Source organism: Malaclemys terrapin, chromosome 1 (assembly GCF_027887155.1).
Source record: "Malaclemys terrapin pileata isolate rMalTer1 chromosome 1, rMalTer1.hap1, whole genome shotgun sequence".
NCBI lineage: Eukaryota > Metazoa > Chordata > Testudines > Emydidae > Malaclemys > Malaclemys terrapin.
Genome location: NC_071505.1, coordinates 87,134,801 through 87,157,925, shown reverse-complemented (window position 1 = coordinate 87,157,925; position 23,125 = coordinate 87,134,801). Strand labels below are relative to the sequence as shown.

The window sequence follows — 23,125 nt, the reverse complement described above, 5'->3', positions numbered from 1 at the left end:
ATGCAATTTGGCTAGGACTGCCCTCTCACTACCTCTTCTTTATCTCCACCTCTCAATGGTTTGTACCCCAAAACTAAGTCAAAACCCAGTACTGAGCAGTTCAACTGAGTGTGGCCCGCACTGGATTTAGCCAATAGTATAAGAAATCTCCTTTGATTATATTTGTATGCTGCTAGAAAGAGTTATTAACTACAATATAGAATTTGTAAAATACTTAGAATGATAGATCGATTGATTTGATAGACAGAATTGGAGGACATAGCCACCAGATGGTATTTTGTAGACATGTCTATAATACAAGTTGAATAGGATGGACTGAGATACATGTAAGGCACTGACTGACATGTTTTGTTTTTCTATACAGAGCAGACCTGGCAACTTGTTCAGATATGAAAGGGAACGTGGCCAGGCCTACATTATCAAGCAAAATGATTTTACTGCCCCAACATGACAGCAGAGAAACATTCCATCCAGCATCTTTGCTATGTGCCATGAAGAAGACATCAACAAAAGGGTTATTGTGCAATAGTGAGACCAAGGCGGTGGCTAAGAGAAAAACTCTGGAGCCTGGGTCACAGACTCTACTTACAAGACCTTCCAGTCACAACTGGGTGAATTTCCTGTCAGGCTTAGAAATTGATGCAAATGTTGTGAAAAACCTTACAAGCTAAAATATACAGCCAGCCAGGCTCCATTCAGACAGGACATCAACACTGGGAAATGAGTGGCTTGACATCAGATACCCTGAGGGATTAGGACTCCCGTCCTGGGAAACCCTTTGGCAGGAGTGCTCTGAAAATGCAGCAGAAGTGTATACAGTGCTAAGAAGTTTAGCCTCACACTGTCCTGAAAGACAGAGTCTAGATTTCCGGAACCTCTGAGTGACAGCTAAAGAAGGCACAGCATTTAAGTTTCTTTTTGATTTTTTTCATTTTTTAATTATCAGTAAATTTCAGACATTAAAAAAAACAGCTGAATCATCTGACTTCTTCAGAATTAAAGTGATGTCTGACCAGAATGGACAAGTAAAAAGGGGAAGGATTTGTGTTACTCAATTCAGACCCTAGCAGCCACTTTAAGAAACAGTGCTAATGGACTCCTAGGGGAATTCCATCCAGTTCTGTACTGCTGAAGGTTGCTAGTCACAGATTAAGACCTTTGGGGGAATATAGGGAATACAGATCAGGGACTGCCTATGCTAGAGAGTCTGGGGAAGTAAAGGAGGATGTTGTTCCATTGTGCAGCAAAAGCAAAAAGCAGAAGTTTATTCTAAAATTAAAAAGCTAAAAGTAAGTAAAGTGCCTTAAAAAATTCCATCTTGTCACATGCCTTGCTATGGTGCTGGATCCCAGATGTGACTAGAACTGCTGTCTTTGTTGCTGTCCATCTAATCCATTGTGCTTATGCCTATTTAATATTTGTTCCTTCCCCAAGATAGGCTGGGATTAATCCCAAGGACACTAGCTCAGGGTTTGAGAACGTCAGTAGAGTTGGCTAAACAGTGCTAAGTGCAGAGATGCTTTTCTCAGTACTCAGATGATACCTGTGTCCACTGTATCCCAGAACCTCGCTGTGTGTTTAGTGTTTGTTGTAACTAGAATAAAGGTGTGTTGTTCAAACATGTGACCCTATGAGAAGAGCTCAACATATGGTACAATGAAGCAATGCATGTTTTTGGTTTTATTCTTTGAACTGATATACAGTGTTCCCCACAAAATAGAAATTATTAGACATTCTTACAGTCAGTAATCTGAACAGGAAGTTTCCTGGAAACCCCAGGTCTGGATTTCCATGTAATTCCTAATTGCCTCAGTTAATGATAGGCACCGTAGGAAACCTTCAAGTAGTGGGACAGATCCTGAGCTGTGACCAACGCGGCTCAGCATAGCTCCAGAGCAGATTGTAAAGGTGTCGTTTGCACCCTCCTGATCATTGGGCAGCTCAGCACCAGGCCAGTCCCCTGGCACAGATTAGATCAGCCTACTTCAATCTGCACCAACAGTCAGCAACCTCCAGGGCCTATTCTGGCAGCCACAGCTCTGACGCAGGATGGCCTACAAGCTGCAGCAGCCATACACCACCAGAGAGGTTTCCTCTCTGCACAGGGAATCCTCGAACAGCCAAGGAGAATTTCCACACAGCTGAGTAAACTGGCTTCAGGGCAGTTTTTCAGGGAGGTTCAATGAGCGCTCATGCAGTTTGTGATGAATCCTGGTACAGGGGCGGTGAGTTATATGGGCCTATGGTTCCCATGCTCCAGCAATATTCAGGGCCCAGGGGCCCAGCTCCACCAATGTTTGGGGCTGGGTCTCTCCCCCAGCCCTGCCTGCCACCCCACACGACTCCCGCAGAGCATCCCCTGACCCCACCCCACCCCAATCTCTCTCTGGAGTTGAGGGTGGGGAAAAGTTTGTTGATTGTCAGTTTTCCCTCTGAACTCTTGTCGCTCTTGTTTTTGAATGAGGATTTCTTACTCCAGGGAAGTGTAACTCCCTGGACCCGAGAGGGGCCCTAGGAGCACGTGCAGTGACAGTGGTGCAGGGTGAGTGTGCTGTCAGATGGGAGAGGGGGATCCTCCCCTGGTACTCACTGCTGCCGGTGGGGAGAGGATTGGGGGGAGTCCTCTCTGGCCCCAGCCCCGGGGCAGCCTGCCTGCACCCCAAATTCCTGATCCCTGGCTCCATCCTGCAGCCCTCACCCCCAGCCAGAGCCTTCATACACACCCCCCCACACCCAACCCTCTGCCCTAGCCCTGAGCCCCCTCCCACACCCCAAACCCCTCATCCCCACCCCCAGCCAGAGCCCTCACCCCCACACACACCCCAACCCTCTGCCCCAGCCCTTAGCCCCCCCCAAGCCCCTCATCCCCACCCCAGAGCCCTCACCCCCAGCCAGAACCCTCACCCCCCCCACACACACACATTGTGCAATATAGGGAAACCATTAAACACTTACAGTTTCCAGTCCATTTTTACATTATTTTAAAAAATATATATCGGCTTACAAGGCAGGTGGGGGGGCGGGGCGGGACTTGGACTCGTTCTGGGCACCACCAAAAATTATACAAACCTGACGCCCCTGTCCTGGAAATGTGTATCTATTACCATTGTGGAAAATATCCACGCTCACATGAAATGTGGGTCAGATAATAGAGAGCCCCAAAAGGAACCCCCTCTCATATTTACTCGGCTTTATATCACAACAAACACAGCTTCCCTATGCCGTGGGAATGTCACAGTAACAAGCAGCATTCAAAGTAAATAGAGTTGACTTCCTCCTCTTGTGTACTGAACAACAGGATATTGCAAGTAAATAGGATAATGCTGTAACTAGTTGCTTCAGCTGTATCCTGAGCCAGTAGCCATCTCAAGATAGCTCATTTCAGTACAGAGCTTCAAACCGCTAAACACTCACTCTATGCATGTGACTAGTGAGATCGGTGTATGAAATGTTAAGGCCTGACCCTGTAAAGACTTACAGACATGACTAGCTTTACAGCCTTTGCACAGAAGGTTCACACTTGTTACTCTCCAGCTGGCAGTTCCAGCAGGTTTTCCTGCAGTTGAGAGAAGACATGAAGTGGGTTAGGTCCAGCATGCAGATGTTGCAAACAGTATTGATACCTCACCAGGATAACAAATTCCGGTACCAGTTTAAAACGATGGTACATTTACTAGGAGGTCATGACCTGCCCCCCAAACATTCCTCACTGGCCCTAAAGCACCCTACCTCCAGGTATAGCAGCCTCAACAGCAGTGGCAGATTTGGGGCTGTTACCCGCACACTAGGGCGCCCACCTTGACTCAGTTCCTAGGACTCAAGGCATAACCTGGTTGATTTACACACCCTCACCCTTTCCCAGTTCCTAGGGCTCTGGGCGAAAGGCACCTACCCTTACTCAGTTTCTAGGGCTCCGGGCCACCCATACCCAATTCCTAGGGCTCCGGGCATACTCCTCTGTGCGTTTCCAGGATCTTTTTACCAGTGAAAGAGCCTTACACAGTAATATCCTTATCTTCTATTTATTAACAATTGCCAAGCAGACTAGACGTGCTAAGCATACAATGCTATGCTCACCAATCCTGATCACACAGGTGGACTTTCCCCATTGCCCAGGCAAGTTCGGTCTCATCTGGATTCTGGTTGCTGCACGTCACAGTCATGCAGAGGATTCTTAGCAGCTCTGCTCTTGGGCTGTGCCTTGGGGGGTGAGTTCTTCTACTTTCAGGTCTTTCCTTCCTATTATTCTTTTCCCTTTTCCTTTCTTTTTCCTTCCCAGCTGGTCTCCTTCTTGGACCTCAGTTTATCTAGTGAAACTTGAGTTCCACTTAGCTATACTTTAACCAATCATTTTACTGAAATGTTAGAAAATAATTCTTTGACCAATCCTAACATATTGTGAAATAATGTTTTACCCATTCATACCCCTTAGTTGATTTAAATATTGTAAAATTAATTATGCGACAGAAACAATCAAAGAAACAGACAGAAACCATAGAGGTAAACAGTATAGATGTCACACCCCCAACTGTTGATTAGAGATTCCTTGCCAGACAGAGTGCCGTCAAACAAGGTTTTCTTTAAACATCTTAGGAGATTCTTGCTTGTCTGGCGATGGCGCCTTCTTACCAGCCCGATATTACATTGCTTTGATATCATTTAGAAGGAATGTGAGGATGTGACTTCCTGAGTCTTGGCTCATGGCTGCTGCTCTCCTACTATGGCTACAGAAAAAGGCCTCGGACCTTATAGGGCAAGTTACCTGGGGAATCCTGCCTCCATCAGAGGAACACAAACCCAGCCTCCTTGGAAAACAAATAGTGAAGCAAAGCAAGCAGTGAAAGCTATGGCCAACAATGACAATAAGTAAAATTTAACATTTCTAAGTCACCTACCTCCTCTGCTGATTCCATTTGGTTATTGTGCCCTTTCACTGAAGGACCTGCTTTGCTGATACACCTCAAGCCTAACTGCATGGCGTATCGCCTTTTCTTCTTAATCCAGAGCGTCATCTGAGACAAATCAGCATTTTCACTTGTGATTTGAAACAGGATTGGAATTCATGTTTCCAGAAAGGACAATGTAGTAACTCACCCTGTCCTTTTTCCAGTCTCCTCCTGTTGTATATGCCCTTTATTCAGGGAATATTCTTTCATGTCACTTGTTTTATACATGCTTCTATTGCACTTTTACAGTCTCTAGTTACTGGTCTTTTTCTTAGGCCTTGTCTACCGTGGCAAGTTTCTGCACAGTAAAGCAGCTTTCTGCATTGTAACTCCTGGGAGTACACACTGCCAACCAGGACCGGCTCCAGCTTTTTTGCTGCCCCAAGTGGCGGGGAAAAAAAGGAAAAAACAGAAAAACCCGATTGAGCTCCCGCTGAATTGCCGCCGAAGATTGAAGTGGACCGATTCAGCTGCCGCCGAAGTGCTGCTGCCGCTGACCCGGACCTGCTGCCCCAACAGCGGATGGAGTGCCACCCCTTTCTATTGGCCGCCCCAGGCACCTGCTTCCTTTGCTGGTGCCTGGAGCCGGCCCTGCTGCCAAGCCACTTAATGCGCCCAAACTGTGCAGCTGCAGCGGTGACGGGTTTGGTCACAGAGACCCCCTTGGGACTGTCACCTAATGTGCTTGAATTACCTCTGAGCCATTTTCCCTGCTACTTGGGACTCCAGAACCCCACCTTGTTGAGCCAGACACACTAGCCTGCTGCAGCACAGATCCTGCAGACTTAGGAAACCTGCTGAGCAGTTTTTAGTTTATCTCCAGCACCCAGATACCCAGCTCCCAATGGGATCCAAACCCCAAATAAATCTGTTTTACTCTGTATAAAGCTTATAAAGGATAAATTCATAAATTGTCCACCCTCTATATCACTGATAGAGAGATATGCACAGCTGTTTGCTCCCCCAGATATCAAACACTTACTCTGGGTTCATTAATAAACAAAAGTTATTTTATTAAGTATAAAAAGTGGGATTTAAGTGGTTTCAAGTAATAACAGACAGAACAAAGTAAGTCACCAAGCAAAATAAAGCAAAAACACGCAAGTCTAAGCCTAATACATTAAGAAACTGATTACAGATAAAGTCTCACCCTCAGAGATAAAACATTATGGAGTGCAATGTCACAGCAGCGCTGTAAAAAAACCACCCCGACGAGAGGTGTACAGCTTTCTGCGCCGGCGGTACAGCACCATGGTGCTAGTGTAGACACCCTGGTTGATTACAGCGCTGCAATTGGCTTCCGGGAGGTGTCCCACAATGCCTGTTCTGACCTCTCTGGTCATCAGTTTGAACTCTGCTGCCCTGCCCTCAGGTGCCCAACCATCATCCCCACTCCTTCTTTGGGAATTTTGAAAGTTCCCTTCTTGTTTGCTCGGTGATGCATGCAGTGGTCTCAGCACATCTTTCCAGGTGACCATGCCTGCTCCACGCACTAGGCATCCCCTGCTTAGAGCAATGCCGAGCTGCTGGACCTCATCAGCATTTGGGGAGAGGAGGCTGTGCTCCAGCCGTAGGAATTATGATACCTATGAACAGATTTCATGATGCATGACAGAAAGGGGCCATGACCAGGACACACTGCAGTGCAGGGTCAAAGTGAAGGAGCTGCAGAACGCCTACCACAAGGCACAGGAAGCAAACTGCCACTCTGGTGCTGCGCCCACGAGCTGCTGGTTATTCAAAGAGCTGGACACGATACTCGATGGTGACCCCTCCTCCACTGCGAAGGCCACTGTGGATACTTCGGTGGCTCGCGTGCCAGTCAAGAGTGAACCGAGCCAGGAGGAGGAAATCTTGGACGAGGAGGTGGAGGGGGGCGCATAGGGGGACCCAGAGGCAGAGGATGACTCGGAGGTCAGAGCTGCATGCAGTCAGGAACTCTTCTCTACCCCAGAGGAACCTAGCCAGTCACAGCTGTCAGATCTTGGAGAATCACAAACAGGAGAGAAGGCCCCTGGTAAGTGGCTTTGATTTTGGGAATCGCTGAAACAAGTTGTTGGGGGCAAGAGGGCAGCAGAAAGCAGGCTTGTGTCTGTATGATGGGCATACCACCATGTGTCTAGTCTGAGCGGCGGAACAGGGTGTTGTTTGACTCCCTCACTTCATGGGAATCTCCCTCAGAGATCTCCACAAAACTCTCATGGAGATACTGGGCAATCTGCTGCCGCAGGTTCTTTGGCAGAGCTGCTCTGTTTCTTGCCCCATTAAGGGTAACTTTCCCGCGCCACTCTGCCATCACTGGTGGGGAGACCATTGCTGCACACAGGCGAGCTACATAAGGGCCAGGGCGGAAGCCGCAGTCTTGGAGAAGACCCTTCCTTGATTCCCTGCTCACCCTCAGCAGCGAGATATCTTCCATAATGAACACAGCCTGTGGAAAATGTGGGGACAGGAATGATTATAAGGCCCCCCCTACAGTGCTGGCTCTCCCCAAGAGCCACGTGCCCAGTGTACAGTACGGTCCTGGAACACTGATTTCCCCTGCCCCCGTGGTTACTCACCATTTTGGGGGTCTTGTGGTTCATGTCTGCTTACTTGGGGTCAGCCAGTTAGTGACTGGTATGTGAATAGTGGCTGTGTTTTAAATCAGTGGTCTGTGTACTATAAACAATACTGCTTCTGTAAAATGTTACATTTTGGCTTCACAGATATGACCTTGGAAGCCCAGCCTCCCTCTTTGTTATCACCGGCTGAACGGCTGCACAGAATTAGACAGAGGCCATGATAAACTAAAGAGGACTTTCTGATGCACTCCGCGGCCAAAAAACAAGAATTGAAGGAGTGGTGGGACAGCGAGAAGGGGGACCGAAAGGAGAAGGCGGGGCGCCAGAACAAAGCCACAGAGCGGCTCTTAAATGTTATGGAGCGCCAAGTGGACACACCTCAGGCGCTACTAGCACTGCAAACCGAGCAGCTCTGTGCCTGTCCTCCCCTGCAGCTGCTGTTGCAAAACTCTTTCCCATGTGCCCCACAGACACCACCAAAACACTCTTATCAACCTCCTGGCTCCAGTCTGTACCCGCTGCAGTCCACTCCTGCCCCCTCACAGTCCAGCCCTGCGGATTCCCAGTACCCATTGCACTCAACACCCGTCCCTCTGCAGTTTAGCCCTGCTGAAGTACAGTACCCGCTGTACTGTACTCCGAAGGACAAGGTTGCATATGATACCTGGACATACACAAATCTTTAACCGTTCCGGGACCCCACCTCCTCCTGGGACCCTCCCTTTCCCCATCCCCAACAGTGCTGATGTGTGTTTTTGTTTCTCTCCCCTCTGGTTGTTGTTTTTTAATAAAGGAATTGTTTTGGTTTGAAAGCGATCGTTATTCCATTAATTGAAAGCAAACAGAGCCCTGCAAAGCAACAGACAATTTTCTTACACCTTCATAGTGCATCTTCTGCACCAATCACAATCACCTCCTAGTGTTACAAGCACTGCACTCCCAAGCATAGCAACACATATTAGTGACTTTCAGCTTCAAATTGCTGCCTCAAGGCATCTCTGATCCTTATAGCCCCACGCTGCGCCCCTCTAATAGACCTGGTCTCTGGCTGTTCCAATTCAGCCTCCAGGCACTGAGCCTCAGTGGTCCAGCCTGAGTGAAGCTTTCACTCTTCCCATCACAAATATTATGGAGCGTACAGCACGCAGCTATAAGCATAGGAATATTGTCATCGGCCAGGTCCAGCCTCCCATATAGGCGGTGCCAGTGGGCATTTAAACGGCCAAAAGCACACTCAACAATCATTCTGCACGTGTTCAGCCTGTTGTTGAACCACTCCTTGCTGCTGTCAAGGTGCCCCATGTATGGCTTCATAAGCCACGGCATTAGGGGGTAAGTGGGGTCTCCCAGGATCACAATGGGCATTTTGACTTCCCTTACGGTGATCTGGTCCAGAAAGAAAGTCCCTGCTTGCAGCTTCCTGAACAGGCCAGTGTTCCGAAAGATGCATCTGTCATGCACCTTTCCGGACCAGCCTGCGTTAATGTCTGTGAAACGCCCATGGTGATTCACAAGCACCTGGAGAACCATTGAGAAATACCCCTTGAGATTAATGTACTTGGTGGCTAGGTGGTCTGGTGCCAGAATCGGAATGTGTGTGCCATCTATCACCCCACCGCAGTCAGGGAAGCCCATTTCTGCAAAGCCACCCACAACATCATGCATGTTGCCCAGAGTCACGGTCTTTTGGAGCAGGATGCAATTAATGGCTCTGCACACTTCCATCAACATGAGTCCAACGGTCGACTTTCCCACTCCGCACTGGTTAGTGACCAATCAGTAGCAGTCTGGAGTAGCCAGTTTCCACAGTGCAATCACCACACACTTCTCCAGCAGCAGGGCAGCTCTCATTCTTGTATCCTTGCGCCGCAGGGCTGAGGCGAGCTCATCACACAGTCCCATGAATATGGCTTTCTTCCTCCAAAAGTTCTGCAGCCACTGCTCATCATCCCAGATGTGCATGATGATGTGATCCCACCACTCAGTGCCTGTTTCCCGAGTCCAAAAGCGGCATTCCACTGTGGTCAGCACCTCTGTGAATGCCACAAGCAATCTTGTGTCAGAGCTACTACGTGTGGTGAAATCAATATCGAAATCCTTTTGCCTTTGTATTTTAAGGAATAACTCCACTGCCACTCATGACGTGTTAGCCAGAGCAAGCAGCATACTGGTCAACAGTGCAGGATCCATTCCTGCAGACTGAAGAGGCAGAGCACGCAGTACACAAAGGGTTGAAAGATGGCACCAAATGTGGACGGAAGCACAGGGATTGCTGGGATGTGAAGCAATGCATCACGGGGCATCGGGACAGGACCCAGGATGCCCCGCGACCCCCTCCTCCTTCCCACAACTCTTAGTGGCAGAAGAGAAAGAGGTGCTCTATGGGATAGCTGCCCAGATTGCACTGCTCCGAATACCGCTGCAAGTGTGAACACACTATTGCACCAGCAGCTGACAGTGTGAACACACAATAGTGGTTTTCCCTTCAGTGCTTTCTGAGCAGTGCTGTAACAGCCGGCGCTGTAACTCTGCCAGTGTAGACATATTCTTTAGGTCACTGTTACATAGCTCCCAGTCTAGGCTGTGTGAATTCTGGCCATGGTGAGCTCAGGGTACTTTCTTCAACAAATTTGTGTACACATTTGAGTCAAAAAGGTGAATTAATATTTTTGCTTCAAGGCACTTAATTCTTCCATTTGTTTGTGTAAATGATCTGTTAGTGTGAATGGGAAACAGGTTAGAATTCCATTTCATAGTCCGTGCTCATTCTACACTGTAGCAGTAGAAGCAAATCAATTCTGTGTATATTCTTTTCTGTGACTAATGATCCCAAGGTACCTAAAGCTAAAAACCCCTCTTTTTACCACTCTCTGATTTTGCAAAATTTGGGGTGACTTACTGAAGACTGAAAATGTCAGAGTTCAAAAAGCTGATGTAATTGCTGCTTTCTTCTGGGGCTCTGATCTCGTCTCCTGACTAATTCTGTTGAAGGTAAAAATAATCTATACACTTATTTACACATTCAGAGCACTTTAAAGAGATTCTATAACTAATCCTCTGCACAGTTCTTTGGGGTCGGTACTGTTCTTCTTCATGTCATTGCCGCCAGACCGCAGTACTTATCTGCCTAGCCACATGGAGCTTTTCTGAGAAGTAGTTGACAGATAACCACTGTGCAGTGTGCACAGTTCCCAAGAGACCTAGAATTTCATAGACAATGGGTGTGTTTGCGTGTGAACGGCAGTGGACACTCAGAACCACCATAAGCTATACTGAAAGTTGGGATCTGAAGGAAAGAGGGTCAATGTGAGTCAGAAAAGAAGAATTAGGTCAGTGCCTATACTAGAAAAGCTAGTATAGTACAGCTATATGTCCAAACCCTCCTATTGTGAACACAGTTTATACCAGCAAAAGTGCTTTTGCCCGTATAACTTATATCTGTTCCCCAAGCGAAATAAAGATACCCCAGCAAAAGCACTTTTAGGCCAGTATAATTATCTAAACTAGCAACAGAGGGTCCTGTGGCACCTTTGAGACTAACAGAAGTACTGGGAGCATAAGCTTTCGTGGGTAAGAACCTCACTTCTTCAGATGCAAGTAATGGAAATCTCCAGAGGCAGGTATAAATCAGTATGGAGATAACGAGGTTAGTTCAATCAGGGAGGGTGAGGTGCTCTGCTAGCAGTTGAGGTGAGTTCTGGAGTAAGAAAGCATTTAGTTGGAGGCAGACTGGGAGCATCAGACACAGTCTCTTTAGCCAGTTTCCCTGACCCCAGCACCAGTCATCCACTCCCCGAAAAAAGATCATCGTAACTGAGGGCTTTGCTGCTCTAGCTACAAATTCGTATTGTCGAGGTACCTTTAATCCTCATAACATAATCAGATCAGGATTAAACAAAGACTGTGAATGGCTATCCAGTTTCTCCTCCCTTGGTGTTCACACCTCAACTGCTAGCAGAGCACCTCACCCTCCCTGATTGAACTAACCTCGTTATCTCCACACTGATATATACCTGCCTCTGGAGATTTCCATTACTTGCATCTGAAGAAGTGAGGTTCTTACCCACGAAAGCTTATGCTCCCAGTACTTCTGTTAGTCTCAAAGGTGCCACAGGACCCTCTGTTGCTTTTTACAGATTCAGACTAACACGGCTACCCCTCTGATACTATCTAAACTCGGGTTTTTCAGGTAGAGAAAAGTTGTAAAAGTGTCACAACCGTAACTGACGTTGCTATACTGGCAAAAGTTTCTAGTGAAACCTGGCTTTACTCTTAGTACGTAACCCCCTTTTTAGTAGCAACCAAGGAAATAAATGCAAATCTGCCTGAGCACTCCAGCTCCCTGCTAAATTTGTTTTGTAAATTGGTTAACAATAGGGCGCGGCATTGGGAACATTCATGTGACCTAGGCTAGAACCAGTATTGTGTGGGAAGTCCCAAACAGTGAAAATGAAAGTGAAATCTGCTGAGTGTTGTGTCAAAACATAACCAAGTGCAAAGATTATCAGCATAAGTAAATAGCTTCAGACGAGCAGAGGAGCACAGGCTGGAGTTTTGCTCTTACACTCGATCTGAGACAGAGCTGTTGAACTGTACTAAAGAGGATCAACTGAACGGGACTTCAAGTGCTTCTTCTTGCTGGTGTTTCTTTTTGGGTTCAGCAATCAGCACAATGGTGGTCCTCATGTAAGTACCCTGCTGCTGGGCTAGGAGCAATATCTCTTTGAGATTATACTGTGCATGCAAAACACAGGAGTCCAGTCCCTCCTGAGTCTTTAAAGGGGACACTATCAACTTAAAAATCCTACTTCTGTCTGAATTGTTCACCTATTGCTGTTATATATGGAATGCCTAAGATCAGTCTATTGGAAAGAGATGTGGGAGAAATATATTTATTTTTTCAGTTTGATTCCTTTGTGTATTTGAGAGCGTTATGGGTATAGTTAGTTTCATCATAGTCAGTTTCCCCGGTTGTTTACTCTGTGAATTTGGCAGTACTCTCTGTATAGTCAGCTTCCTTTGTTGTTTGCATGGGATTTTTGCGCAACAAGAGGGGAGAGAAAGCAAAATTTTTAAATGGGAAAAAAATGTGACTGAAAAGAATCAAAGAAATAGGCAATTGGGCTCAAGAGAGTAGGTGAAGCACCTGAAACTACTTTCCACTCTCTCTTTTTGCAGTGGATTAGATTTCTACTTGAGGATGTCAGTTGAATTGATTGAAAAAGTAAAAATCTGGTTATTAGCATTTTTGTATTCTGTCTACCTAACTTCCGGGTTCGCACACAGTCAAAATGTCCCTATCAGTGTTTACATCTCCTCGGCCTGATTTTTCTCTCGCACTGGGGCAACTCATGAGCAACACCATTGATTTCAGTGGAGTATTATAACCATGAAAAAACAGAGTAACTGAGAGCAGAATCAGCCCCCATTATTTTTAGTTTTCATGTTATAAGTGTTCTCTGAAAATGTCCATGCAGTGTGCAGAGGCGGTCAAAAAAGCAAACAGGATGTTAGGAATCATTAAAAAGGGGATAGAGAATTAGACGGAGAATATATTATTGCCCTTATATAAATGGATGGTACGCCCTCATCTCGAATACTGCATACAGATGTGGTCTCCTCATCTCAAAAAAGATATACTGGCACTAGAAAAGGTTCAGAAAAGGGCAACTAAAATGATTAAGGGGTTGGAACGGGTCCCATATGAGGAGAGATTAAAGAGGCTAAGACTCTTCAGCTTGGAAAAGAGGAGACTAAGGGGGGACATGATAGAGGTATATAAAATCATGAGTGATGTGGAGAAAGTGGATAAGGAAAAGTTATTTACTTATTCCCATAATACAAGAACTAGGGGTCATCAAATGAAATTAATAGGCAGCAGGTTTAAAACAAATAAAAGGAAGTTCTTCTTCATGCAATGCACAGTCAACTTGTGGAACTCCTTGCCTGAGGAGATTGTGAAGGCTAGGACTATAACAGAGTTTAAAAGAGAACTGGATAAATTCATGGTGGTTAAATCCATTAATGGCTATTAGCCAGGATGGGTAAGGAATGGTGTCCCTAGCCTCTCTGTCTGTCAGAGGATGGAGATGGATGGCAGGAGAGAGATCACTTGATCATTGCCTGTTAGGTTCACTCCCTCTGGGGCACCTGGCATTGGCCACTGTCGGTAGACAGGATACTGGGCTAGATGGACCTTTGGTCTGACCCGGTACGGCCGTTCTTATGTTCTTATGTGATAATTATGGCCCAGATCCACAAAGGGATTTAATTCTGGGGTTCAGACACCTAAGTCCCAGTGTAGGCTCCACTGTGATCCAGAACACCCTCCCCTCCTCCACTGAATCCTTTAGGCACCTAATCTGACTCACACCTACATTTTCAGAGCGAAAGTCCTCGCCCGCCGATTTCTGCCAGGGTTCACACCAGAACATGGCAGCAGGAGCCTTGGCACTGTGCGGGAGGGAAGAGTTGAGAGCTGTTTCCAGGCACGGGGGAGGAAGAGGAGGAGAAGAAAGGGGGAAGGGATGACCTCGCCTGTGTCTTTGCAGAGCTCATCCCTACCCCCCCGCATGGTACCTCTACCCCCCTCAAGTACATGCCATTTACTTAAACCCACCTGCTCATACTCATGCAGACCAGTACACCCACTGTTACAGATTATCTCCACAGACACCCCTATGCACGCAGTAAACATACCAGCTGTACTCTAGTTCAGTGGTTCTCAACCAGCTGTACGCATACCCCAGGGGGTATGCAGAGGTCTTCCAGGGGGTACATCAACTCATCTAGATATTCGCCTAGTTTTACAACAGGCTACATAAAAAGCACTAGCGTAGTCAGTGCTTTGTCAACTAACATTTCATACAGACAATGACTTGTTTATACTGCTCTATATACTCTACACTGAAATGTAAGTAGTTTATATTCCAATTGTTTTATTTTGTAATTATATGGTAAAAATGAGAAAGTCAGCAATTGTTCAGTAATAGTGTGGCTGAGACACTTTTGTAGTTTTTTGGTCTGATTTCGTAAGCAAGTCGTTTTTAAGTGAGGTATAACTTGGGGGTACACACGACAAATCTGACTCCTGAAACGGGAACAGTAGTCTGGAAAGGTTGAGAGACACGGCTCCAGTTGTCTACAGATCTGTAATTTGGGGATGGGGCTGTCACAAAAGTTATCACCATTTAGTCCAGGATTCTGCTTAGGTCCCAAAATGGTTTGGCAAAGACCTAGCAGGGATCAGTAGGTGAGGAAGAACACTCCAGCTGTGTCAGAATGGAGTAGGGCTGGGGCCAGAGAGGAAAACAGATGTGAAGGGATCAAGTTTGAACTGCTGAATGTTTTTCAATTTCAAATGGTGGGGGAGGGGGACAGCTGCGCTAGTTCCCATCTTCCAGAGTGACAGATGCAATCTGGAAGCATTTTAGGGTGTGCTCTAGAGATGTTCAGGTGACTAGCGATTAATCTGGAATGCCAAAGGAAACAGCATATCTTTCCCCTTCCTCCTCCTCTTTGCTTGTTTGTTTTCACTGTGGTTTAGTTCTTCAGAGCGCTTACACTGGGTCAGGTGACGTAGTCATTCTGTTATTTCTGCCAAGTCCTGAAGCCGAGAGTGGGCCCTCCCATCTGGGACTGGCAGGGCTGATGTTTCTGGTAGCATGGATCTTCTTCAGGCATCTTCTATTTTTTCCTCTTCTCTGATGTCTCCTCTGCTCTGACTGTTTTCTCTCCTTCCCCTGTTCCTTCTGTTTCCCACCCTCTCTCTGGCTGTCCTTGTCTAAGCCAGAACCAGGGCACAGTGTCAGGGCGAGAAAGGGCTGGGCGACCGATCTTGTTTTAGAGAGCTGCCTGATTTACTCAGAATCTCCCCTCTGAAGTGAGGCACCCTCCATTCAAACCAGGGGAGTGATGGAACAAGCAGGTGCAGTAGAAAATGATAAGACCACCAGGCCCTCCCCATAATGGTGCAGGGAGCTGGGCCATGGCCTTGCTGATAGATAGGAATGACAGACTACCAGGGACGGAGCCTTCTGATGAATTACCACATCGGAGCGGCAGAGGAAGAGCTCATCCCTGATGACAGGCCCCAATGGTGCCCACCTGAAAACGGCTGCTGGTGGCGTGTGTTGACAATGTAATTGATGTGTCTGTTTCGGGCACTTTTTAAATATCTAAGAACTCTACTGCCTGCCTGCAGGACAGGCAGCCATTTTGAGAGGCAGAGTCACTGCAGACTCTGGAGATGGACGGATGGGTGGGCAGGGCACGCACTCGCGCGCGCACAGAGTTCTTTCCTGTTTTTGCTTTTCCCCTGGATCCAAGCTGACACTCCTTGGGCTTGGAAGAACGCATGTGCTCTTTATGTGGGAAAGAACCGCACCAATCACATGCAGGTTTAAATCCCATTGGGTCAGCTCAGCCTTCCATCTTCCCAGGAGAGGTACTTTGGGGAGATTTATGAACTGCCCTCTCCCACGTTGGTTCACCTTTGCTATCACATAGGGACTTCAAAGCAGCTGTAAGGCCCACCCTCCAGAATACCCCAGTTCAGGGGGCCTCTGCCAGGCACTGAGCTGGCTCTGCACACACCCATCCAGGGCAGCTGGAGGCAGGAGAGGTGGCTGGCATGCCTTCACCCTGGCTATGCCACAGTGACTGGGGCACACAGAGAGCAGCCCTTAGGGCTTCCCTGAACAGTGCCAGGGGCCAAACTGGCTTCCAACAGCCTCAGAATACACAATGTGCAAGCTGCCTCCCCTCGACTCCTGAGCGGGGCCCTGCGTCAGCACCAGTTGGGGTGAACCGCGGTCACTGAATGCCCTGGAATTTAGGGGCTGAGGTTGGGCATTCAGCTGAGACTTTAAAAACCGCAACCCTCTCTGTACTGTGGGCACATCAAAGACCCTGTGGGCTCTTCCTAGCAGAGCACTGCCTTGGCCTTCTCCCCGCAATATAGTACTGAAGAGTGCTGGCTGCAGCCCCGCCCCACCAGCTGCATTTCAGTGCTGATGTAGGTACGTTGTGTAGTTCATGATGTTAGAATGACAGGTATTTAAATAGAGTTTACTGGTATTGTTACGCTCCCATAGCCACCCGGGTTTCAGGCTGGTTCCAGATGGGGCATTGTAGTTCGCCACCTCCTGCCGCCAGACCTGCCTCCAGTGTATTAATGTGTATCCAATCAGGGCCATGGCAAGACTTTGGGCCATTACGTCATTGGTGGGTTTGGCAGAATTCCAGATTTATTTTGTTCTAATTTTGACAATTAACACTGATTTTTATTTTTAAGATTTTTTTGTTTCTATTTTTATTGATTTTTATTTTTACACTTGTTGGAAGTTGGGCGGGGACATGATTGGGGCTAGGGCAGTACTGACAGCAGGGCTGCTGGGGGCTCCCTCTGTGGCTGCTCCCACGCCAGCTCCCTCCCCCCCCCCCAGGCTGTCAGCCCGGCACCCGCTCCCACGTCAGCCTCCCCCCCATCCCCCCGCAGGCCACCAGCCCGGCGCCCGCTCCCATGCCAGCCCCCCCCCCTCCAGGCCGCCAGCCTGGCACCAGCTCCCTGGCCCAGCTCCTGCCCCACCCCATGACCAGGCCCAGAACCCCAAGTCAGCCAAGTAGTTTTTTTGTTGCTATGACCACCCTCCCAGACTCATCCCCCTTTGGATGGGGCAGGCTGTAGCAAGAAACCAGGGTCTTTTGGGGAGAGTGGCAGGGCGCCCCAGGTGGAAATCAAGGGGGAACTATTAATCTAGTCAACTACGTATCTGCCCTGTATTTCTCCCCCCTCCCCCGCCCAGGTCTGGCTCTCACCCACTTCTGAGCTGTTTGTGTGGTTGTGTTTGTTACAGTGCACTGGACGCCACCAACAAGCGCAGGAGCACATTCAGGCTTCGCCAGAAGATCTCTAAGCGAAGCACACGGAAGCAGAAGTGAGGTATTGATGGTGTAGGGGTAATACTGAGAGAACTGGGCCCCCTCACCTCTGAAGAGTGGGTGAGCCAGGCAGGGGGAGGGAAGGGGGCATCTACACTGTCGTGCTAAGCCTTTGTCAAGGAGCAGAAAGATGGCTTGTGGCCTGTTGGTTAGTGTAGAGACCTGCTTCCTGGCTCTGAGCACTGTCTGGGAGACGTGGGTTCAGATCCCTGGCCTGGGCTCTCAGCACAGAGGCTGGAAGCACTGAGGATTCCCAGGAACCATCTGTGCAGCAGCCACGCCCAGAGCCTGAGCACAGCACAGCGGTCCCACCACGATACACTTAAAACACGGTTTGAGCTTGTGGCTTAGAGGCTTTAACTGTATCCCCTCCCCAGGCGATAACCGTCAGGCTCTGGGAGACACGAGACAGCACCTGTCCCGGGTGGCTCAGTGGTGACAGCCAATGGAGTAGTGATGGCAGGATCCAAAGGGAGTTCAATGAAGTCCTCATTGCCAGAACCAAACATCTGAGGGTGGATCTGTTAAACGGAGTGGGGGACACATAGGGGAGGATGCCCTGCCAAGGGAATACACTCAAGGGACTATGCTTGAGGTTAAGATTTTGTCATGGTTATTTTAAGTAAAAGTCAGGGACAGGTTACGGGTAATAAACAAACATTCCCAGAAGCCCTGACCTGTCCCTGACTTTTACTAAAAAGAACTGTGACAAAATGCGGTTGAAGGGGGAAGGGCTAAAGCCCAAGTGGGGAGGCGGGGATGAGAGCCCGAGCCCAACTGCAGAAGGAGGGGATCCAACACCTGGCCCCCACTGCCTCCGGCATCTCAGAGCTCCAAAGCCCCCGCCAGCTGACAGATCCAGCCTGCCGCCCCAGGGCTGGAAAATGTCATGGAGGTCTCTGAAAGTCACAGAATCTGTAACTTTCCTAACATAATCTTACCCTCAACTATGCTTGAAGAGGCAAATTCTCTCTCTCTGAAGTGTTCAAAGCCAAGCACGGAGTAGGTTGGTCCCCACTCACTCCCAGTCTCTTGTTGATACCTACATGCAGACGCAACCAGCAAGTCATCCTTGAGAGGCTGAGGCAGCAGTTCTTGCTGATCCCTTTCCCTGCGTAGGCCTGCTGGGGACTCTCTTTTTCCGTCTGATTTTGTTTTTCAGCCTAAACCACAAGCCACAAAAATACAGCTGAAAGGAAGCCAAAGAGCTAAGAGAGAAGTCGTCAGTGACGTCTGCTAAGAAGTCAGGCCGAACAAGAGAGACTGCAGGTTGGTTCCCACAGCACCTGTCTCCTTGGGGTCTAGGGACCGCGGTCAGATTGTTTAGTCCCCTCTGTTGGGATTCAGGAGAGAAAGGTAGGCACCTAATTGCCACTTCAGGCAATAGGAATGCCACCCCTTGTGTTTGTTTTCCCATGACTTCTTTTCACCAGAACTGAAAGCAAAAGCGCTTTCCCTGGGAGGAGACAGTACTGCTAATCTAGGCATTTACAGTAAATGACACCAAGCCTTTCACACTATCAAGCTTGGCAACTAACTGGCCTAATAACTGACTCCCAGTCCAGCAGAGAAAAGTTTGTATCTGGAAGGTCCCACCCTGACAGAGATCTTTAGGTTGAAGCTAAACACACGGATGGGTAACTTACGGTAGAACTGGCAGTAAACAACCAGGCAACGCTCACGCCTCTCCTCCGCACAGGCACCATTTTGCTTAAAAGTTGCTTCTTTTAGTGTTTGTTTTCAGATTAAGGCTATAATAATATGTTATGGTCATAACTATTGGCACTGTATCAACTGGATCATGCGGGCATGTTTGTCCAATGAGGCACTTTCACTTTCCCTCTTGGTGGCTGGGTAGCCAGCCAAGAAGGCAAGAGTTGAACAGGTATAGACAATCCATACTTTTTCTTCCATGGAGCCAAATTTCCCTCCCTCCTTTGGAAGACCGTCCCTGGGGGAAGTCAGTTTGGGGCGGGGGCGTGTACACGTGCATAAAAGTCAGAACCTGGTCCATTTGCCTTTACTTCTCTTACAAGTGGCTGGAGGAAGCGTGTTGATTATCTCTACAGTTCCCCAGCTGATGGTGGGTGTCCCTGCTCGTTTCCGGTTGTGCCCACTTCCCCCCACAAATGCAGAAGGAGAAGTTGTGGCACAGTGAAATGGGGGTCAGTTTCTAATGTGAGGTTGTGCTCTGGTATCCCTTGTCCCCTCCCCCATCCCCGTAAGGTCCCATATCGCTGGGCCTTCAGATAAGGCAAAATGGATGTGATGCCATCCAGTTCTTGGCAGCGTCGCTGCAGGGGTGGGCACTGGAAAAACTGCAAATGCCCTACGGCAGCTTAACTGTGCTGTCTCCTCAGTTCTCTCAGCCTCCGTCCCTAGGCTGCCAGCCGTCCAGCAGGGTTACAGTCACACAAGTGACTTGGTCCTCATGTCACAGAGCTGTATGTCAGCCCCTCCTGCTACAGCCCTGTTTGTCCTCCAGTGAGCACAGCCCAGGCAGCGGAGCTATGGGAGGAAGCCAAAGCCTCTGGTCTGTCTCATACATAATCAGCTAAGCACCCGCTGCAGAATCGTCATTCCTGGTACTGACATGAGGGAGGCAGAGCACAGGCTGAGCTGCAGATCCCAGGTGGCATGTGCGGGCCTGGCCAGTAGAACGACCGTCTCCTGGCTTGTCACCGGAGCAAACTGGCTGTGGGATTAGTGAGAGAACAGAACCCGCGAGGGTATTTCTAGTCACATTTCAAACTGGAGCCCCACTGCACAGGCAGCTGGAATTCTAACCTTTGTACCTGCAGCCCAGTGCTGTGGTCAGGAAATCTTGTTTGCTTCTAGTTTAATGTTTAAATGTTCCCCTGGTTAATTCACAGAATTTGCTCATTTCTTCCCTTGCTTGTTACCAAAGGAAAGTCCCTATTTGCCACATGCAGGAAACTAACAGTGCGTGTAATAGCCCCTCATATAAGCAGTCAGCAGCCTTTGAACTTGGCAGAGAATCCTGGGGCTTTTTCACCTTCCTCTGCAGCATGGGGCAGGAGTCACTTGCAGGTTTAAACTAGAGTAAATGGTGGATTCGCAGTAACTTGAAATCTTTAAATTAAAATTCGAGGATTTCAGTAACTCAGCTAGAGGTTAGGGGTCTATTACAGGAGTGAGTTCTATGGCCTGCAGTGTGCAGGAGATCAGACTTGATGATCACGCTGATCCCTTCTGACCTTAAAGTCTCTGAGCACTAGTAAATAGGCTATCTAGAAGACCAGCCATGAGAAGGGGCTGCACCACTCCCTCTGTCAGCGTGTTACCTAGGCATTGAGGTAGCAGTGGGATTACTGGCATGAACACTGAAACTGAGGGCTCTCCCCATTCATGTCTCAAAGCAGGTCTCTTCGAGGAGGGCGCTACCGTGGTCTTGAGGAGCTAGTGTGGAAACTAGAATGGGTCTGTTGAAGCAGAGAACTGGGGCATGCCAGCTGTATTGGAGCATGCTCCTCCTGGCTGCAGGGTCCTTTTTCTTGTTGCTCTATGCCCTGATGTGGGAAGCTGGGAACATCATCAACCTTCCCCACAAAAGAATCGGCTTCTACAACTTCTGCCTGTGGAACCAGACGTCTGGAGAGCTGCAGTGCCTAGAATTCAAGGACCTGATGGACATGGGGGTTGACCAATTTGAGCTAGTGCTGGCAAGGGTCTGTGTATATACTGTCCAGGTCCTCTGTAGCTTCTCTCCCTTTTTAATCATGCAGGCCCAATATGCGAACACCAGAGAGGCCTGGGAAGTGACGCTTGTGGTGCTGGGCCTCTCAGCCACTCTTCTGGCTGGTGGCCTGGGCTTGTTTCTGTTCCAGGCCTGGGTTTGCATTCAACTCTCTGAACTCAGTGGGGGTTTCATGGCACTAGCTGGGGCTCAGGCCCTGCTGCTGCTCCAGCTTTTTGCTGCTGCAATGTACCTCACGTGCTTCAAGGAGGTTCTTGAAAAGGGCAACCCTTCCCCTGAGGAGCAGCCCCCAGCCTTCCAGGTCTGAAGGCAGAGAGGGAGGAAGTTGCAGTGCTAGCCTGTGAGCACTTACCAATCAAGTTTTTATAATCATCTGCTAGACAGACTATATAGCCAGCTCTTGTATACAGCCTTGGGCCAAAACGCTATTCTATGTCTAAATTTGTCAGGCAGGACACAGGGCCGTCCTTAGGATTTATGGGGTCCAACGCAGTATTATTAAACTGGTGCCCTTATGCTCGACGGCAGCTTGGGCTTGCAGCCCTGGGGGCGGCGGGGGGAGAGACGAGGCAGCAAAGAATACTGAGCCACTCAGCCTGCCTCACAGCGGCGGAGAGTTCCCTGCAGAGATCCCCGTATCCTCTCCCTCACACAGAATGGGCCGCGCCGGTGCCTTCAGCTCTGTGAATACAACCACTGCTTAAAGAGACTGCAGTGCGCACTGGGTGTGCGGGAGCCGACCAGCTCTTACCTGCTCTCATGGACGGTGGGTGGAGCTGCAGTTTGGGGAGGCTAGCTCCGCAGCCCACCTGTGGCCCTGCCCATACTCCACCCCTGCTCTGCCCTGGGCCCTGCCCCCACTCTGCCCAGACCCTGCCCTCTCCCCCCCTCCTCCTCTCCTCCCTTCCCTTCCCCAGTCACCCCTTTCCAGCCGAATCCCTGAACCCAAATGAAGCAAATGGCAATTGAAAAAAACACTCTTTGAAAAAAAGCAATTTCTTTCTAAAGTTAATAGAGCATGTTTTCCGCTGCATGCCAGACGGTGAAGACGGACATGCAGAAGGTACCTAATTACAAGCACTAAACTTGGGAATAAAAATGTCAGTCACAGGTTTTTTTGATATACCCTGAAGTTTGTCAGATTTATTTGCAAGCACTTTGTAGTAAGGGCAAGTCAGCTGTCTTGCTGAATACAACATTAAATATTATGGAATACATCAGGGGTCGGCAACCTTTCAGAAGTGGTGTGCAAAGTCTTCATTTATTCACTCTAATATAAGGTTTCACATCCCAGTAATACATTTTAATGTTTTTAGAAAGTCTCTCTCTCTAAGTCTATATTATGTAAGTAAACTATTGTGGTATGTAAAATAAATAAAGTTTTTAAAATGTTTAAGAAGCTTCATTTAAAATTAAATTAAAATGCAGATCTTATCAGTTTAGTGTGATTCTTGCCCTTGCTTTTCCTAGCTGAGTTTCCCAATGTCTGGCACGTATGTGGATACTTTAAGCTGCACGCAGGCTTCTGAGTGATCAGTTGTTAACTGACTCTGAGAGGGACAGAGGACAGATTTCATGTGTGAAAATACCTGTTCACACAGGTATGTGGATCCAAATGCTGAAAGCACCGCAAACCCAATTTTCTTCAAACAGTTCAATTTCAGCAGGTCAGAATAGAGGCCCCATGATCTCTCTCAGTAGCTTCAAGTGCAGTCCGCAGATCTCCAAACTTTGATATCCACAATTCTGAGATTTTTAACTGAATGAGCTGCATTTTGAAATCTTCAACACCCATCCACTGAAATACAAACAAATCCAAGTCACTTTCGTTGAAGTTTTCAGGTTTAATTAGAAAGAAAGCATTCGGCCAAATCGCTGGAAATCTTGAAATCTGTCAGAAAATTCTGATTCCAGTTCTTGCATGTACATTCCAATCTCATCAACACTGACAGTGC

The 23,125-nt window shown here is 48.2% G+C and overlaps 2 protein-coding genes across 3 annotated transcripts in view; both read left to right on the top strand.

Moving 5' to 3' along the window:
* Positions 1-1,599, top strand: part of AGBL3 (AGBL carboxypeptidase 3) — a 57,501-nt gene extending 55,902 nt beyond the window's left edge. The window contains exon 21 of the mRNA XM_054016217.1: positions 365-1,599. Within this exon, the coding sequence (XP_053872192.1) occupies positions 365-671 (307 nt within the window). The 3' untranslated portion in view covers positions 672-1,599. The remainder of the gene's footprint in view (positions 1-364) is intronic.
* Positions 1,600-11,941: 10,342 nt separating this feature from the next.
* On the top strand, positions 11,942-22,561 carry TMEM140 (transmembrane protein 140). 2 transcript variants are annotated; one of them, XM_054029155.1, is made up of 4 exons: positions 11,942-12,196; positions 17,368-17,453; positions 18,615-18,721; positions 20,836-22,561. In XM_054029155.1, the coding sequence occupies exon 4, from the start codon at positions 20,890-20,892 to the stop codon at positions 21,475-21,477; it is 588 nt and encodes a 195-aa protein (XP_053885130.1). In that variant the 5' UTR covers positions 11,942-12,196; positions 17,368-17,453; positions 18,615-18,721; positions 20,836-20,889; the 3' UTR covers positions 21,478-22,561. The 2 variants fall into 2 exon arrangements, with proteins under 2 accessions (XP_053885130.1, XP_053885121.1); XM_054029146.1 differs by having other exon boundaries at positions 20,833-22,561.
* The last annotated feature ends 564 nt before the right edge of the window (positions 22,562-23,125 follow it).